Source organism: Rhododendron vialii, chromosome 12a (genome assembly GCF_030253575.1).
Source record: "Rhododendron vialii isolate Sample 1 chromosome 12a, ASM3025357v1".
NCBI lineage: Eukaryota > Viridiplantae > Streptophyta > Magnoliopsida > Ericales > Ericaceae > Rhododendron > Rhododendron vialii.
This window is the reverse complement of record NC_080568.1, coordinates 484,466-504,113: the sequence shown is the minus strand read 5'-3', so window position 1 is coordinate 504,113 and position 19,648 is coordinate 484,466. Positions and strand designations below refer to the sequence as shown.

Sequence of the window (19,648 nt, the reverse complement as noted above, 5' to 3'; positions counted from 1 at the left end):
TAATTCATACACCTCAAAATTTACATTCATCGACACAATTCAAACCTCTAAATGCAAAATTCACACCGCTAAATTACAAAAAAGTCCCAACGCCCCTGTCGTTAACAACAAACACCAGATGCTTAGAAAAAAAAAACACCAAAAACCTTAAATTTCAGCCACCAAAACAAACACTAGAATTCACGCCTCAAGTGCACTGTCAAACTCCAGAATTCATACCCTCAAATTGCACTGTCAGACTCTAGAATTCACACCCCAAATTATACAATTTACACCTTGAACAAACCCTCACACTCAAAAAGCCTAATTTCTTACCGCTGACGAGAACAAGCATGTACCGTAAACCATGTAAAGCTACAACTGTACGTGAGGATTTTATTCCAATCAATAGAAACAGAGTAAAACTTCAATTACAGATCTCATAGGCCATGGTGATCCTCAATCTCCACCGACTTAACCACCGGTGTAGGCGCCGCCACGTCACGCCTATATTTGTCGACGGAAAATACGGACCGTCATTTTTAACCCCGCCAAAATCTCGTGAACGTGCGGAAACGGTGCCGACAGTCCATGAACCATGACCTTGGGGTTATACGCAAAAATCAAATCTCTTTTTCTGATCTTCACGTTGTTGATACTAATCGTCGACTTGACGTTCGTCACCCCCAGCTACTTCCCCGGCTCCAGCGTTGCCAACGCCATCCCTACCGCCAAGCTCTCCAAGTCCGCCGCCATCAGCAGCTTGTCAGGCACCATGTGGGATTGGAAGCCAATGGTGTAAGCGTAAAGAGGTTTTAAGGGGGGAAGGACGCAGAAAGGTAGAGAGATGAGGCAGATCTGGTGCTCGCCTTTTGGGTGGAACGTATTTGGTCGGCGTATGAGCTAATAGATGAGGTGAGGGTATTTTCAGCTGTTTACTTAAAACAGGGCTTGTGTGGGATGGACTTGACATGGGATGGGTTTGGATGGGCAAAAATTGACAAAAGAGGGCCGGCCAGTAAGAACCCCAAAAAACAATACAGCACAACTCAGCATCTAAATAAAATAGATTAAAGCCCAAAACATCCATACCCGTTTCAACCAAGGACCGGCCCACCCAATCCAACACCCAAAACCCTAAACCCTAAACGCTATATACTCCACCGCCACACAAACCACCGGAAAATCAGCCTCGTTGTTAAGCTGAGCCGACCCCTCCCAGACGTTGAGACCTGCGGCGGAAACCGGCTTACAACAATGAAGTACACAACACTCAAGGCAAGGGAGCACACCACTACCAAACAACAGCCCCAACCAAACCCAACACCACCGAAGAAACCAAACAGCAATAACAAATCGGAATGATGAACCGCCAGCCCCGTGCCCGGAGGGGAACTCAGAATAGCCGTCGACCAGACTTTGGCACATAAAATGACTTGAGCAAACCACCATGGGGGCCACAACCACCTTACCACCACCGAACTGAAAACCACAGCCGATCCACACCGCCATCTTCACCGATCGTTTTGAATAAAATCTGCAAAACAAAATTAAAAAAATGAAACTAACGGGACACCTACCACTGCCCTCCACCTACAACCACCAGATCTAAACCAATCGCCACCAAACCAGACTACCAAACAACCAATTGAGGCTCCCATGCCGCTAGGCATTCCGGCAGAACCAATGGACCACCAGTGTAGGCGAAATGCCACACCCTCCCACGTCAGGGAGGGCGGAACCCCAATGAGAACGGAGTAGAGGAAAAGAGGCGCGATCCGGAGGAGGAGAGGATAGGAGAGAGAGATAGAGGGGGAGGAGAGGAGATTGGACCTGGGGGAAGAGGGAAGAAGGGCACCTCCCCCCAGTAGGCGGCAGCGGAACGATGAAAAGCTCTAGGTAAATTGCCATGGTAGAGAGAAAGCTATTACTATTTTAAAAAAATATAAATCCCCAATGCTTTTAAGTTTGGAGGGTCAAAGAAGTGCGAAAGTGCATCTGGGCTAGAGCTCATCTCATTTCATTCTCCCTCCCTCCCTCCGCACGCGTAGATATTTTTTTGTACTACTTCTTTTTTTTTTAATCAAATACTACTTTCTCTTTTTGTTCTTAAAGGTTGCTTGCTATAATTTTTTTTACTCCTTTTCTTTTTGTTAATCAAATACTACTACTTTCTCTTTTTGTTCCAAAAGTTTGCTTTTTCTTTTTCTCCGCTGATATGAAAGGGGTTTACCAGCATAGGAGGTTGTAACTGTACCTTTACTTAATATATTGCTTGAATTGTCAAGAGCGTGATCAATATCATTGATAAGAGGAACTTCTTTCTTGAATTTACGAGCTTCTCATTATAACTAAGTGGTGCCACATACAGGAACCGAGACCCTATAGTGTAGTGCGTGATCTGAGCAATCCACTTCTAACAATCAATGGTTTAAAGTTCATTTCAGCAATAGACAGATTTGCGAGAGCGTAAAGAAGTCTCAATCATTGATTGCCGAGCGGATGGCTCCGATCGTCCATTACACCCTCTGCCCTATTGCATGCCCAAGTACCCACAGATAGATACCTCATAGATCCCTTCATTTTCACTTCAGTCGTACAAGTGTTTTGTGTACATTTCAAAACATGATCAATTGCAGCGGTTAAGAACTAAAGATGCATGAAGGGCGGAACTATTCATGGGCTATCTTGGCCTGTAGCCCATGTCTACCACCATAAACCAAAAAAAAAATTTATAATAATTTATATGTAAATTTCAATCTAAATAATTTTAGCCCAACCCACCATTCAAAATTCAGCCTAGTCCAACCCACCATCCAAATGATTTCAGCCTCAAATCGCGATGCTTCAGATCCGTAAGTATTTTATTATTATGCAGAGCGTTGGTTAATGTGCTTAGATTTATGCTTATGTTGTTAAATGTAGAGTATTGGTTCGTGTGTTAAGATTTGCTCTTATATTGTTAAATACAGAGCACTGACTGGCGTGCTTAGATTTTTATTAATTTAGTTAATGTAGAGCAGTGACTGATGTGTTTAAATTGATTTAAGATATTGGCTCTTACAATCTTACTCTTTTGGGTTTAGATTATAATGGAATAGAAAAAAAATCTAGAAATTGCACCAAATTTGGGGTGGAATTACAAGCCTTATTTTTTAGAAAATGCTGTATGCATATTATATACACTATTTTGCCCACCGAAATTTTTTTGGGGTTAGCCTAGGGCAGGACCAATTCCTGGTTCCGCACTTGTGCATGACATGCATACTTGTGAAATAGATTGTACTGTATGCATGAGGTGGTTTATGTCCTTTTTTTTTTAGTTGTTGATGTAACAAGAAAGCCCCGTTTTACCAATGTTCTTATTTTTTACTTTACGAAACATGTTATTCTTTCACAATATATCACATTTAATACAAAAAATAAATACTTATTTAAATGAGTACTTATTTCAGTACTATTCTACGGAAATATTGATGGTAGATTTTTTAGAAGTAGCTGGGCTGCCCAACCATAAAGCTATATAATTACGAGTATTGAACCAAACCTCCATTACACTCACGTTTCACACGGGAAAAAGTGTAACAATGTCGCCCAATGTTGGGCGAAGCATTTCCTTTAAGAAGTTAGGAGAGAAAGTTGGTGAGAGAATATTCCCTCTTGACTTTCACTCTTAGCTCTTCTTGATGATTATCGGGGGCGTTGGCCTTATCTCGATGTCTTAATAAAACTACTTCCTTTCAAGTGAAAAAAGAAAAGAAGCAGCAAGCAAGCCCTCGTACTACAGTAAACAGCTAGAAGCTCCCTAGCAATCAATAACCATGGCAAAATGGGCCATGGCTGACCAAATTGGCCAAGCAAGCGATCATCAACCGTGATGGCCTAGTCAACAGTTGCTCCAGTGCATGTGCCTATAGGATGTTTGGTAATACCAATACTAATGGTGTAATGATGTCAAAACTCAATGTTTCTAAGTTGGGAGGGTCTAAGAAGTCCTATTAATCTCATTGTCTAGGTTCGATAAACCAAAGGAGGGATCTTTCGGGTTGCCTCAGGAGAACCGGGGACCCTCTGAATGTCCGGATTTCATTCATCGGATTCTGAGAAATTCCAACACTGAAAACCCAAAGTGGACTGTGGACACAAAGCCTGAGAGTTTTAATAACGAATACTGAACCAAGACCGCCACCAGCCACAACAGACAGAAGCCGGCCACCAAGCAATCATGGCAACAATGGGCCATGGCATGGCCAAATTAATTCGTCAAGCCAGGAATCAACCGTGATGAGGCTGTAGGATGTTTGATAGCTTGTGTGCTACTTGTGCGTAGCGTAGCCAATGGCATCACCATGTCAGGCTGAGGTGATGTGTGAGGAGTTTTGCCTTTTGACATACTCCTTCCGTCCCAAATTGTTTGTTCGGTCCGCAAAACGAAGACTAAAAAATAATGCACTTATTTCAAGAAAAAATTCAAACTTTTTTCATAAATTAAAAGAACTCATCGATATCTAGTGAATTGTTGAAAAAAATTTGATTTTTTCTTACAAAAATTATATTATTTTTACATCCTCGTTTTGCGGACCGGACAAACATTATGAGACGGAGGGAGTACAAAATATTGAGTGCTTCTGCAGTACCATTACGTTGCGCCCCAACTCTTTTCTCAAATGAACATTGATGAAGCGTTTAGAATTAAGTTTGAAGTCACGTGAATACGTGATTCTCATGAATATTAAAAACTACTCCATCCATCTCAAAATGTTTATCCAGTCCGTAAAACAGAGTATTAAAAATGGGAAATGATAATGCTAAAATTGTTTTTGTTGGTGCCAAAACTATAATGTACAAAAAGTTTGTATCCTGTGCAGTGTACAAGACTTTTATACACTGAAATTTTGGCACCAACAAAAACAGTTTTGGCATTATAACTACCCTAAAAATAATACAATTTTTGCTAGAGAAAGTTAATTTTTTTTCAACAACTTACTAAATAGCAATGAGTTTTTTTAATTTGTGAAAAAAGTTTGAATTTTTTTTGTTATTTTTAAGACATCATTTTACGGGCCGAACAAACATTATGAGACGGAAAGAATATTACGTATCCAAAACTACGAAATAATTACTCGCTTTGGGTATACCAATCCTCAGGGCCAGGGGATGTTAAGAACAAGGATAGGAGAGGGAGGGAGATAAGGGAGGGAGAGGGAGAAGAAAGATGTCGTTTGATAGGGGAGAAGGAAGGGGATAAGGGAGAGGGGGAGAGGGAGAGAGCTTATGCCGTTGAAGTGGCCTTAGAGCAAGTATACTAAATGAGCTTAAATACCTTTTTTTGCTATTTTACTTTAGAGAAACATAAAAAAATAGTCTACACCAGATAAGCTAAAAGAGGAGCTAAAATGAATTTATGAATAGTTGTTCTCTATTTTTACCTATGCACTATTCATACTCCTTTCTTTTTTAAAAAATAGTCTACACCAGATAAGCTAAAAGAGGAGCTAAAATGAATTTATGAATAGTTGTTCTCTATTTTTACCTATGCACTATTCATACTCCTTTCTTTTTTTATTATCTTTTTCTGTCTCCTCCCTCATTTCTCCTCTCTTTAAACAATAAAAATAATTAAAAAAAATATTTTTTAATTGGAGTTAGGTAAAATAGATAGTTTTAGTGTAGTGTTGAGAGAGATGTAAGTAGGTAAAATAAAAAAAGTGCACTGTTAATCAGCATTTTTACATTTTCATTGGTGTACATGCTCTTAGCTAATTTCACCCCCCACCCTAGGATAAGCATATCGAGTGAGGAGAAAGACCAAATTGCCCCTTAAACCTTTTTTGTATTTCCAATGTAATTATTTAATAATGGCAATTAGTAAGTAAATTCATACATCATCCACTGTTATCCACATATTTTTATCCATTCATATTAACTATTACTCAAATCAATTATAAGTTAATCTCCTCTCTTACCTAATTTCCCCTCATATCATATACACCTTTTATCCACCCCTTCTTTTTTATCCATTCAAAATTTTATCCGTCCGACAAACGATATGTAATGATCGATATTGCAATTATTGCGCGGGATATCCTGGTCTCTTTTGTGTTCCATGAGTAGTTTCAACTTTCATGTCTTGTCAAGGGCAAATAGTGCATCCATTAGGCAGCCGAAAGTAGTCGACCGATAGTCCAAAAACTACTAGTCTGCTACTGTAATTTTTTCTTTCAAAAATAGTATTTTCTCCTTCTCGTACTGTTAACTCATGTTCTCAAAAGACACGCCACAGAATTTAAGGAGATATATATCAAGAGAAAATCTTCTTTATAGGTGTTCCATAAAGAAGAAATATGAAGTTCAATCGCGATCGTTCAAAATATTTTTGGACAACTCGAATTGAAAATTAATTATGATCAAAAATAATTAATTGTAATTAATTTTATTAAAATTTGAACCGTTCAAAATTGAAATAGACGCGAAAGATTGAACAACTCCGTAAAAAAGACACTCTTCCGTTTCAAAGGGAATCCTTTCCAGGAACCTTTTGTGTAACTTTATTCCTTTGTTTTATACACCTAAATTCATTTTTAAATGAAAAGGATTTGGAATCTAGAATCTGAAACTTTATAGGACAACCCAATTAAACCATCATTACACGTGGGAATACATGAGAATATAGATATCTGGAGGAGATCAATTGTTGGTTTTCGATTGAACATGGGAAGTGATTTGACAAGATTCTGAATTCCTTCATAGTTAAGATAAGTAGGGGTGAACCTAAGACGGGGTGGTGGCATTTGGCACCACGTTTCAACTGTAAAATAAAATTAACACATAATAAGGTTAAATAAGAATACTTGAAGAATTTTACCCAAAATATGCTTGGTGGAGTGGCAAAGCGCCTTCTTGTGAAGTAGCTTTTTTTTTTTTGGGGGGGTGAAGTACCTTTTTTTTTGGGGGGGGTTGAATCCCCTGGCAGCCTATACGTTTTTTTGTTTTTCAAACTCTCCCTAGCTCTCTCACTTTTCGCATAAGTTCTTTCAAGATTTGTAATTATTTTTTTCACTAATCTGAAAGAAACATGACCTATTCGAACACATAATTTTTTTATAGGCTAATGTGGTTCGACTAAGTATTTACGGATATTAAAAAAATTAATACTTTACACAAATACTGTAAAAAAGAAGAAGAGGCAATTTAGAGAATGGTAAGTTTGGATCAAAAAAATTAATATCGAAATGTCTTGCATTCTTTTTTTAATCACAAAAAGGGTGGGAGGAGGCAACCAGTGTAGCAACCCTCTTTGGGCGTGACCATAGGGGCTTCCTACCCGCTGTGGAATGTCCGGTTCGAGCCATAGCTACTGTCTGTGAGCACAGACTGTCATCACAACACCACCTAGGTACAAGATGGCAAGAGAACAAATCTCTCATTCCCTTGTCACTGACAAGACTCGAACTTGAGTCTTGCCTAGGAATGAAGGAGGCTTTTGCCATCCAGGCTACCACCATCGGTGGTTAATGTCTTGCATTTGCATACCACAAGAGAGTTGAAGCAAGCTTTTATTCCTTTTTCAAAAAAAAAAAAAAAACCCACGACTACTTATATGATATTTTTTCTCACAACATGTAACTAGATTTTCATTAAACAGTGTCACCTTGCATCCGAATCCTGGCTCCCCGGCCACTGAAGACAGGAGTGGACGGCTCCAATAGTAATAGCCCCCTAGCCTTTAGAGTTTTGTTTAATATCCTAACAAAAGCAAAATACCATGGACGGATGGAAACCCTTAGAAAAATGTCAGATACTCTTTAGCTTAAATCTTTTCTCTAAAGAATTTTGTGGGAAAAGGCAAACCCAAACATGGGCAGCTCATTGGTTAACTCAACTAGGATTAGATGGGAGTTGGCTGCACATGAAAAGGGCGCAATTGATCAAACCTTAAGTAAGCTTTGAGAAAAGCCAATTCAGGATCTTCCATGAAATACCCTTGCGGGGAGTGAATGCAAGAATAGGAAAAAGGACATACAATAGTATCATAGAATATATATGTAATTTTACAGGATTTGTAATTTCCGTTAAACTAATAGTGGTTTTTCTTATTATCACAAACTGCGTGAATAATGGTTTTTTTTTTTTTGGTCAAACAGTAATATGTGAATAATGTATATATCAATGCATGTCTACTCCGGGCTGTAAGAATTTTAACCTAAAACCAAATATATAGCATTCTTGATTATAAAGTTTAATCATGTTCACGTTTTGTCAAACATGTTATTGGTGTAATTAAGATGTGTATGAACCTATAACATAGATATATAATTACTTTACAACGTTTAAAGTACAAAAATTCATGAAGTATCTCTAGCATCACTCACGAACTGTGACCCTGTTTGATGGCCGGTTTAGAGAGTGAGTTTAGACTGCTATGAGTGTGGGTCCCTGTATCAGTCTTTTCTTTTGGTTGCATGCTTTGAGAGGCAGATCAACCAGGAGAATTTTGAATCTCTCAAAATTGGGGGTTGGCAAAAACTCAGGGAGCGTCTTCCATTAATTGTACAGTTCAAAAAGTTACGTCTTGCATCACCACATTAATCCTCTCTTGCGTACTCCTCAACCCAAACAAACATGTTTGTAAAACAATCTCTAGCTCCAACCAAACTACGTACTTCACGAAAAGTAATCCCTCTTTACTATCAATTTCAATCCGAATCCGCTATTTGCAACCTATCCATGCCACTTGTATCAAACAATGCCTATTGCCTACGTATGATATGACTATGATCATCTGCGCGCCCAAAGCAAAAACTTCTCTCCATTATGAATGGCCCCAGTGATACTAAATATATAGCTAGTACTCCATTCCATATCTCATCTGGGCCATGCACCTTGGAGAATCGAGTCCCAGGAATACGTAAAAGCAGATGCTTTAGGCTGCCTCCTCATTCTCTGCAATTGCCAACCAATGAGACCCTTCCTCCCCTTGAGAGTATTTAATATTACCATGGAATTTTGTTTTTGACTAGATGAAATTCTATAAAGCACTTGATCTAGTGGCATGCACCAGGTGGCATGGTGCCATTAGCCGCGAAAAGGCAACCATGTCTGGGAATTGATCTAATATTCAATGTTCTCCACTCGCTACATATACAACTAATATACTTTTTACAGGATTTTCTTGAATAATTAGAAATTGCTAATCAAATGATTGTGTCATTTCTTTTACATATCCTCATTGGTGGAGAGCATCGATCACTTTTTATGTCACAATTTTTCTAAAGAAATACTTTTTATATATGTCACAGTCGCAATCCGGTGCTTCAGAACTACATAACTACCGAATAGTTGCATTTCTTTTATCTTACTGAATAGTTGCATTTCTTTTATCATGTGACTAAAAGCCGTGAGTAGATATTGATATCCCTATAAAGCTAGCTATTTTAAATATTGTTCTTGATAGGGTATTTGCAAAAACAAAAACTACTCCTTACGAGTCCCTAAAAGAGGGACTGAGCCATTCAAATTTCTCGTTTGTGGTCTTCTTTGGGTCTATTTCGATGTCCGAAATCGTTTATATTTTAGACCTTGTCGAGAATCAGATATTTGAAAGATTTCTCTAAGACACAGGAGAGGAGCTACTCAAGACTGTACTTTGAATTTGTAGTAACATTAATAGAGGATTAATGTTTTGGGGTAGAATCCGGCCTCTCAAGTGAGACTGAACAATCTTGTCCAGGCTTTCTTAGGTTACTCTTAGGCCTAACATTTCACGTTTCTTGTTTTTTCTGGTACAAACCTATTTTGAGAACATACCAATCAAACATTCGATGGACATGATTTTTGACTTTATTGATTGTATCAATGAGTCAAAAAGATTAACATTTCTGATCATTATAATGGGTCAAAAAGGGGCCAAAAAAGCCTTGGACGGAGGCACATATATGGGTTGGGGACTTGGGGGGCCTGGCACTCCACGTTGCTAGAATCACCCCCATATATAGTAACACACATTACACATTACGTACATAGTCTAAAATACTGTATCAATCCCGAACTTTAAGAAAAATAAATGAAATACCATATATAATGGTTTTCTCACAAACTCTTTTAATTTTTGGTCATTGAAAAGGAAGTTGCCGCGTTTTAGGTAGATTCAATCATAGATGACTTTCAAGATTTGAAAGAATGTCGAGTTTTGCTGACTTTAGTAGATAGTGTATGTGTTAAGATGTAGCGAAAATCAATAACTTTCCATGTAAATTATAGCCCTCCCTATGTAAATTTTAGCCCCGTCCCAGACCGCCCGCGGTGGAGGGATGCCATTGCTAATGATTTCGAATGATAATCCTGACGCGGAAACTTCTGAAGCAGTCACTAGCAAGGAAGATCTAGAGAGAGAGAGAGAACTACATACACGGAGCACATATATAGTCATGAGCCCTGCTACACACAACAGTCTGTGCATAGATTGTGCAAAAATTCCGTTGTAGGGCCAACCACGGGTCCTATACAAATAATCCGAGTCGTTCATTAAATGTAAAACAAGTTTTTGAGGGTTCACGTAAAAAATTAACTCAATTCGATACCTATAGATATTCGATCCAATCGTCTAGCTTTTCATTATTCTTAAATTTGAATGAAAAGTTCGACAATTAAATCGAGCATTTATAAATATCAGATTGATTTGATTTTTTACGTGAACCCTTAAAAAAATATTTTACATTTAATGAATAAATTGAATCATTTGTGTGGAACCCGTAATAAGCCCCACATTAAAATCTGTGCACAAATTGTCATTGTGCGTAGACTTTCTGTATAGCCATATATAGCTAGAGTATACATGAAGGAAAAGGAAAAAGAACGCACCAAAGTGACGTGTAAAGGAGGATATATGCCAACAACACCCAACTATATATATACTCCTTTTTTAAAAATTGAGAGAGGAACAAAGAGTGAAGGGGAATTAAATTGTTGTGTGCAATGTGTATATAACCAGGGCCAGCTCAAAACTTTTTTGCCTTGGGTTTTGGAGTGGCATATGATTGTCGATAGGTTGGGTGTCAACGTTATTAGGAAGCTTCCTTATTGTTGTGATGCCTCTTGCTCATCATCTTTTAATCTTTGTACTCCCTTTCAAAGATTAATAAATTGATTAATAAATTTTTTTTCGCCGTTTAAAAAAAAGAATTTTTAAAGTCTACCGGATTTGGATGAAACCGGTACTTTGGATCTCTAATACCATCTCGGCTCTAATACCGGTCTTTACCGGCGAGTACCGGAAAATCCGGCCAATCTCGGACGAGATGGAGGTATCGACGATTTCGTCCGGTACCATTTTGCATGACTGTGACTGGGATTTACAAACCCCTCTCATTCAAATCGCCACCAGAGAGAGAGAGAGAGAGAGAGAGCTGTACAATATAGTTCATACCTGGGTTTGCCGTGAGAGAGAGAGAGAGAGAGAGGAGAAGAAGCAGCAGCAGCAAAGGGAAGGGGAAGGGGACGGGGGTGGGGGAACTGCTGGTAAAAAGTTAACTCTAAAAAGATTGAAACCCTAAAATGGACTAGGACCAAACTACCCTTTTGTTTACTACAACTTACACGTGGAGCAAAAAGGAAGTGGGGAGATGAGTCAGTAAATGATTTTGTTTCCATTTATATTTATGTGCGAGCTTAAAGTTTCTTTTTCAAATAAAGTATGAACTTTCAAAATTTGATATTTATGGAGCTTATATAATGAGAGTGTAATTTGTGTTGTCTAAATAAAAGTTTATGTTATAAAACATGGGAAGACATGGAAAAAAAATATAAATTTATAACTATATATAATGGTAATGGCGCTAAATCCGAAATGGTACTCGGTATTTGATCGGTACCAGTATGTACCGTACCAGTAAGAAAATCGATACCCTAGCTGATATGATATTCAAAACATTGGGTGGGTGGGTGTGCGCGCGCGTGAATTTAGCAAGGGTTCTTTTACTGCTCTGACGTAGTAATTGTTAATTAGGAGTAATGGCATATGGAAATAGGTGTAAGGACTTTTTTCGAGAGGGACAAATAGGCTGCTAATTTTGTCACTTCTTTTTTTGTTAACGTTACTTCCCTATAAATGTATTTTTGGTGCAAAAATACACTTGTAGAAAAGTGGTGTTAACAAAAAAATGGAATGACAAAATCATTTTCCGTCATTTTTGTGATACCGAATCATTATTAGTTTGGTTCACAGCGAATAGGTGTAACCCAAGATATAGAATAGATACTCCTAGGTGCCATATGGTTTATCCTATTTTTGACTTTTCACTGTCCTAAAGTGTTGTCTATTTTGAACAGTTCAGGAAAGAAGTCCCGAAAAAATACAAGTTTATCTTTATGAGCCTGAGTAATTTTATTCAATAGTTTTGGAGTACCCCTACGTGGTTTTCAAAATTACTCTAGAACTACACATATTTATGTAGGATTCATGCACTTAGTTGTGAATTCTACAAGAATGTGTAGTAGTAGAGTGATCCGGAGCACTACATAGCGGTGCTCCTTAAGTATTGAATAATTTCACCCGGAGCGTGATGTGTTTGCTTTAGTGGCTTATAATGGAAAACCCGGCCATCCCCTATATAACGAGAAAGGCTTCATACAAGAGAGTACTTAGAGGTTTTAGGCAGAACCAGAGAGGAGGTTCAGTAGTACTACTGCAGCAATCTCGAAGCTAGTTCAAACTAGTGGGAGGTTGTGTGCAGAGAAGCCGACGGTAAATCAACCAGTACAGAAAAGAAGAAGAAGAAGTGATCATGGCACGAGGAAGAGTTCAGCTGAAGAGGATTGAGAACCCGGTTCACAGGCAGGTGACCTTTTGCAAGCGCCGAGCTGGGCTCCTTAAGAAGGCTAAGGAGCTGTCTGTGCTGTGCGATGCTGAAATTGGTGTTCTCATTTTCTCCGCCCATGGAAAGCTCTATGAACTAGCCACCAAAGGGTACGTAACCTCTCTCTCTCTCTCTCTCTCTCTCTCTCTCTCTCTCTCTCTCTCTCTCTCTCTCTCTCTCTAAGATTTCCTCCAACTCGGACAGTAGAGATGAGAATTTCATCAGGCACCCATGTGTTCTATAATCTAGTAAACTTGTTTTCACTAGGTGAACATTAATTCAAGTTAGCATTGTTTCATTTAGTGTACATGTCCAAAAAAGTTGCTATCTCTTGTCCAAAAATGTTTGTCGTAAAGAAATTGAGTTTTAACAATGTAAAGAACTCAAGTAAGCAAAAATTAAATAGGAAAAAATCCAGGCGCTTTGTTGTGTGTTTATTGGATTTTTCTTGGTTTTGGTCAATTTCTTTAAGCTTTTTTCAACATGTGACGAATGAAGCCTAAATTTAGAATTATGTATATAACAAGGAAAATATCACATTAGTTATGGAACTTATGGATCATATTGGAAGTTGCTACGTCCGATGATGCATCAGTAGGCTAGCTCCTATGTACAACCGGAGTAATTAAAGAGAAAAATCGCGTCTCTATTCGACTGCACGCCAACTCTTATTTTTGTTTTGACGGTGTTTCGGTTTTTCTTTTTTTCCTATTGTGTATGCCAGAACTATGCAAGGGCTTGTCGAAAGGTACGTGAACTCAACCGTGGAGACTCATCAGGCAGCAGCTGACCACGTAGCCAAAGAAAAGCAAGTTCTGGTAATGTGATATATCTTTACCATTTTCAAGAATATCTTTCAAAATAATGTGTGCATGGCGACCAAACTAATAAACAAATCAGTACTCTTTTTAAAAGGACCTATTAGTTTAATACACTTTATCATATTATTGCATCAGATGCTCCATTATATACACGATCGAATTAGTATATATTTGTGTGCAGAATAACTTTAATGTTTGTCTCCCGGGAAAATGATTAAAATGCACGCACGGTCGGCATGCATTGGGCGGTTCTATTCTTTTAACTCTGAAAATTCTTGGACTACATGCATCTACGTCCCTAATTTGGGTATATTAATTAATTACTAATTTTGTAGTGAAGCTTTATCCTAGCTATAAAGTATGTATATATATATATATACCACCTTTTTTTTTCACATGGATACTTCTTTTTACATATTATGTATAACTACGTACGTGAGAGCTACTTGCGAGAATTCTTTTATTGGCTACGTTTATTCTTTTATTGACTGCGATCGAGAGCTACTTGCGAGAATGAATTCGGGATAAGTCCCTTACTTAGGGGAACACACATTTAATTGGATATCTGTTTCAAAGTTATTATGCTAGGCTACTAGCTACTAATGATCCACTTGAATTTAAAGAAAGGAGGGCATGTCTAGAAACATACACTACCTCCCTCTCAAAATGTTTGTCCGGCCCGCAAAATAAGGATTCAAAAATAGTACTGTATATTTCTTTGAAGAAAAAATTCAAACTTTTTTCCATAAATTAAAAGAACTCATCGATATCTAGTAGATTGTTGAAAAAAGTTCAAATGGTCTTGCTATTGTCAGCTCATTGGGTTGACAATAAGCACACTAGAAGACAAGAAAAATACGTATTTATGTGTACTTTTACACTCTTTAATACACATTCACACACTTACTATTAGGGGTGAGCATGGTCCGGATTGGTTCGGTTTTATAGTAAACCAAGAACCAAACAAATACATACGGATTATGAGTTTGGAGAACAAAACCAACCCACAAAAAGCATAAAACCAAACCAATCCAAACCATTAAAATACAGTTTGATTTTGGTTTTAAACCACGGTTTGCACGTATAGAAATTTAGAGTAATTAGTCTTGGTAGTGAAGGAATTATAGGACTAGGATTTAGAATTGGTTTTCATGTATAGAAATTTATGAATTGAGCTGTGGAAGTTGACTGATCTGGTGATCCATGTGCTTTTTTTGTATAATATAATTAATAATCATAAGAAATTAGGATTGGATTTGATATATAGAAATTTAGTCTAAATTATCTTGGTAGGGAAGAAAAAACAAATATTGCGGTGGATTTAATAAGATCAATAAAATTAGGAAAGTAGTTAACTAAGGCTCCCATTTTTTTTTTTTTTTTGATAAGTAGCTCCCATATTTAATTGGTGAATCATAATTCAATTATATATATATATATATATATGTATGTATTATATGGTTCGGATCGGTTTGGAACCGTAACCATGAACGTAAATCCACAAACCAAATCATATAACGCGGTTTTTAATTTTTTTAAACCATGACCAAACCATATTACTAAAAAACCGAACCAAATCTTTCAGTTTGGATTGGACTGGATTCACAGTTTGATGGATTTTTTGCTTACCCCTACTTACTATTATCAGTCCAATGGGCTGATTTTAGAATTTTCCAATTTCAAAATTTTCTTGCAAAAATTGTATTATTATTTTTACATCTTCGATTTGCGAACCAGACAAATATTATAGGACGAAGAGAGTACTGTATAATTCCATCTTCAAAAAAGATGCAATGAGCTCAAGCGTGCAATGGTTCAAAATATCCTAATAATTACACGATTGGGTACATCCGTACATGCATAAATCATTGGCCCAGTAAGTTGTTGGAATATATCGAGTCCAAGATATTAAGCCCAACTTACTAACAGTAGCTTATGTGGTCTCTTATAGTCCTAAAATCACCCATATAAACTTTCAATGTGGAATAAGGCGCGGTATTTCACAAGTCTTTTTTCTAGTGACCACTTGCGCCCTAAGCCCAAAGTAACCACAGAATTTAATAGGTCTTTTCCTTGGCCTAATCATGAGCCAATATAACGTCTATAACGTCTTTTCCTCGGTCTGATACCATCTATAACGTCTCATGTAGACCAACGACTATTTAACTTGTCGAAGCCTAACAACATAGTCCAAAATTCTTAAGCTCAAATTACTAGTAGTCACTTACATAGTTCTTATAAACCCAAGATTACTCATGTAAACTTTTGGTGTAGGATGGGCTACCATAACCTCCCCACCTTTATGGCCTTAGGCCCCTATGACGAGTTCAGTACTATAGTCACCAAGATATTTCACGGGTCCCTAATGATCAAAGTCGCCATGATATTTCACAGATCTTTCCTTGGCGGCCACTTGCACCCCGAGCCCAGAGTCACCATAGTATTTCACGATTCTTTTTCATGGTCGGAGCCCACACAGCATATACGAGTTTCTTTGATACCACCTATAACGCCCCCACGTAAACCACTGGCCCGATAAATAAGCTTAGGTATTTTTGAACCACATGATTATGCTCTAATAATTTATTGGGCCAGTAGTTTACGCCAGCCGTTACATTTCTTTTCGCTTTGGCCCATTGGGAGGCTGAACTGCTAACTTGGGTTTCCTCCCTGAGTATCTCACATGTCTCTCTCAATGGTGGGACCCATATTGCATGTTTTTTTTTTTTTTATCTTATCCATATTGCATGGTTGATTACACAAAAAAACCATCAGGTATAATTTGGTGATTTCGTATGCTATAGAATAGAACCGGGTTTGGGTTTGGGTTTGGGTTTGGCTATGGAACCCTTAACTCAATCACTACCCAAATCCGATTCGGTTCGATGTTTTAATTTATCAAATCCCCACAAATCTTATTAAAACTTTCCCTACATGTAGGCGGCTAAATGAAGCAAACTACCCAGTTCGAGCTCATATCCAGTTGGCAAAAACTCGATCAAGATTGGTTAATTTATTAACACAAACAATAAACCCTTGAACAATTTTTTGAAAATTCGTTAAGGTTTCAAAGTCAAACTAAGCTTGAACAAGCTACTACTTTGCTTGTTTCAGTTGTTTGACGTATAATGTATAAAAATTCAGTTACTTGAGATCCGCTAAATGCATTTGGCTCGATTAAAATTCATTTGAGATCTACGCATCTCGAAAATAAGCTAAGCTAAAACATATTTTGGAGTTAGGTTTTGCTTTTGGCTCATTTATCAACCCTACCCGTAGCCATCCTTATTAATGGCCCATTTGCCATAACTTTTCGCTTGACTTTTGGGTACGGTCTCCTTAATTGTTTTCTCTTAACGTTTACTCCATTAAATATGGGTCAAATTTTTAGTTCACATCTTTCGTCTCCATAACAGGATTTTGAATAGTTCAAAAATATAGACCAAAATTTTAAAAAAAAAGTCTAGTCCTTTTCATCGTCTTAGAGCATCTCCAACCCAATACACCGTAAAACTCTATTTTAGTGGATCAAGATACTATTTTATAATAAAAAAGTAGACTTTAGAAGATACTACTATTTATAAAAACTTCAATCACAAATCTCTATATCTATACCTTACATCTTCCTCTCAAGTATTCTTTCACTTTTCTCCCATCATTGTCTATTTTTCTTTCAAGTTTACTTCTTTCTCTCTTTCTATATTCCAAAAGTGGATTTAGTGGATCACCAATTTTTTTTCTCGTACTCCACACGCACTTCTAAAATCGGGGGGGGGGGGGGGTGGGTGGGTTGGGGAAGCAACGAATATAGTGTGGGGTACGTTGGACATGCGCGCTCCTTTATAGACTTCTTTTTTAAACTTTTGTTTTTTTTTGTTCTCTCCTAGGAATCGAAAGAGGAGGTCAACAATATGAAGCATGAAATTGAATTTCTTCAGAAGGGTCTCAGGTATGTGTGCTATTTTAAAGTAAGCGTTGCGCTCAAGTTCAAAACCATGTGGTGAAGAATTAACTAACAATAATCTTCATTTCGATCACTCGAAAGTTTTTACGGACAAATTAATATACCTACGATTAATATATATATATACACACACACACACACTAGAAGATTCGTACGTGACTCCTAATTAACTTGCGAGATTAATTAACTTCAAGTTTATGTATATAAATTGCATTTTAGTTATATGTATGGAGGGGGGATTGGAACAATGGCACTAGATGAGTTGCACATGCTTGAGAAGCATCTCGAGATTTGGATCTATCATATCCGCTCAGCAAAGGTACGTACGTAAAAGCTAATTCGATCGAACTATAATATCTAATTGCAGTTTTCTGCAGTACTAATTAAACAACCAAATTAATTCCTGGCTAATTTTACATTAATTAATTAATTTGCAGATGGATATCATGTATCAAGAGATCCAATTGTTGAAGAACAAGGTTAGCATGCAGTACTCTCTCTCTCTCTCTATATATATCTCTCTGTTAAACATGTTACCATTTGAATATATTTGCGCAAAAAAAGTCTAATTATATGCATGGTTTTACTTTTTTAAGGAGGGGTTACTGAAAGCCGCTAACAACTATCTCCAAGAAAAGGTAACGTTATGTTTTCCTCATTTTTATTTTACAAGGTTTTTTTGGATAACTGGATGTCCGGGTTAGCTTGTGTGCACCTTGACTAATTCTGGGGCCTTGAAGTTAACGGGCGGACAAATCTCCAATGGCCCCAAAGTTTGAAATGTTTGGTTTTTATAGGATTCGAACTTGCAACCTTTTTGGCATTAAATTTTTAGTTCCTTTCTCATGCACCCGCTTATCTAAACCCCAAGACCCTTTTACACGTTGAAAGATCGATCTATATTAACCCATGAAAGCTAACTACTACCTTCTTCTTCTTCTTTTTTCTGTGTGCAAGCAGATAGAAGAGCACTGCGGGATCACTAACTTTGCACCAGTGATCAGTACTAATCCACAACCACTAACAATATATGATGAAATATATCAGTTTTAGATATATTGAATTTACATGTTTATGTAAGTTGATTATGCATTTAGGAGGTTTGTGAAAGTGCATAATCAGTTGATATGTTTGTGGTAATTAATTAAGTAAGTAAGTAACCTAGCTTGTGAAATGGGCTTGCAATAATTCTGAAGACATGACCGGCCAGTACCATGCGCTGAATAATTTGCTGGATGTATGGCGCCTGCTTTATTATCTTATATGCGCTGAATAATTTGCTGAATGGTTTGTGAAGAAGTACTCTCCATATTTAAATCTATCTATCTATCTCTCTCTCTCTCTCTCTCTCTCTCTCTCTCTCTCTCTCTCTCTCTCTCTCTCTCTCATTGTGATCAACTCATACATAGTAGAAGTGGATGAGTGCTTGTACCAAGTTCGCATAGTCTAATTAGGTTCAACTCCTTCCTCCCATTGTCAAATTGTATATACTTGCACAATGTTCTTGCTTTTAAAGGAAAAACAAAGAAGGGAAAAAGTTAGTAGACCAATGGTCCATGATATATAGGACTTTTGAGGGAGAATAAAATTGTGACCCGTGAAACCTTCGATTTCTATGTCTTGAAATGGTTTGAAATAACATTGTACGTACATAATTCTTGATAACAAATTCTACATGCAATCATATTTTCGATCTTAGGTAGAATCGATACTGATTGCCTCATTCTCTAATACTACAAAGCTTAGATTTCATATCCAACCCATAAAAAAAGAAGACGACTTTAATATGTTTTCTAGAATTAATCCAAACAATGAATTAAATCACACGGTACTTGATTCCTAGTACGAACTAAATTATCACTGCCACTTAAGATTATGCCAATATCCTACTCTTTTCTCCCAATCTCATGACTAATATTCACATCTAATCTCATTTGACAAATACTGTACCTTTTACACCTCATATATATATTTGCACTGACATACTCTTGAGTGCTCAAGATAACATGCACCCATCAAAACATGACCAT

At 37.4% G+C, this 19,648-nt stretch overlaps 1 protein-coding gene across 1 annotated transcript; it reads left to right on the top strand.

Annotated features, from left to right (window-relative positions):
- The first annotated feature begins 12,614 nt into the window (after positions 1 to 12,614).
- LOC131310905 (agamous-like MADS-box protein AGL12) lies at positions 12,615 to 18,937 on the top strand. Its single transcript, XM_058338170.1, has 7 exons — positions 12,615 to 12,943; positions 13,558 to 13,651; positions 17,542 to 17,603; positions 17,838 to 17,937; positions 18,056 to 18,097; positions 18,215 to 18,256; positions 18,579 to 18,937. Exons 1-7 carry the CDS (start codon positions 12,762 to 12,764, stop codon positions 18,669 to 18,671), a joined length of 615 nt encoding a protein of 204 aa, XP_058194153.1. The 5' UTR covers positions 12,615 to 12,761; the 3' UTR covers positions 18,672 to 18,937.
- The last annotated feature ends 711 nt before the right edge of the window (positions 18,938 to 19,648 follow it).

Coding starts and splice junctions, on each gene's coding strand:
- LOC131310905 (XM_058338170.1), top strand. CDS start 12,762: ATGGCACGAGGAAGAGTTCAGCTGAAGAGGATTGAGAACCCGGTTCAC. Junction 17,938..18,055: donor ATCATATCCGCTCAGCAAAG/GTACGTACGTAA, acceptor ATTAATTTGCAG/ATGGATATCATGTATCAAGA. Junction 18,257..18,578: donor ACAACTATCTCCAAGAAAAG/GTAACGTTATGT, acceptor GTGTGCAAGCAG/ATAGAAGAGCACTGCGGGAT.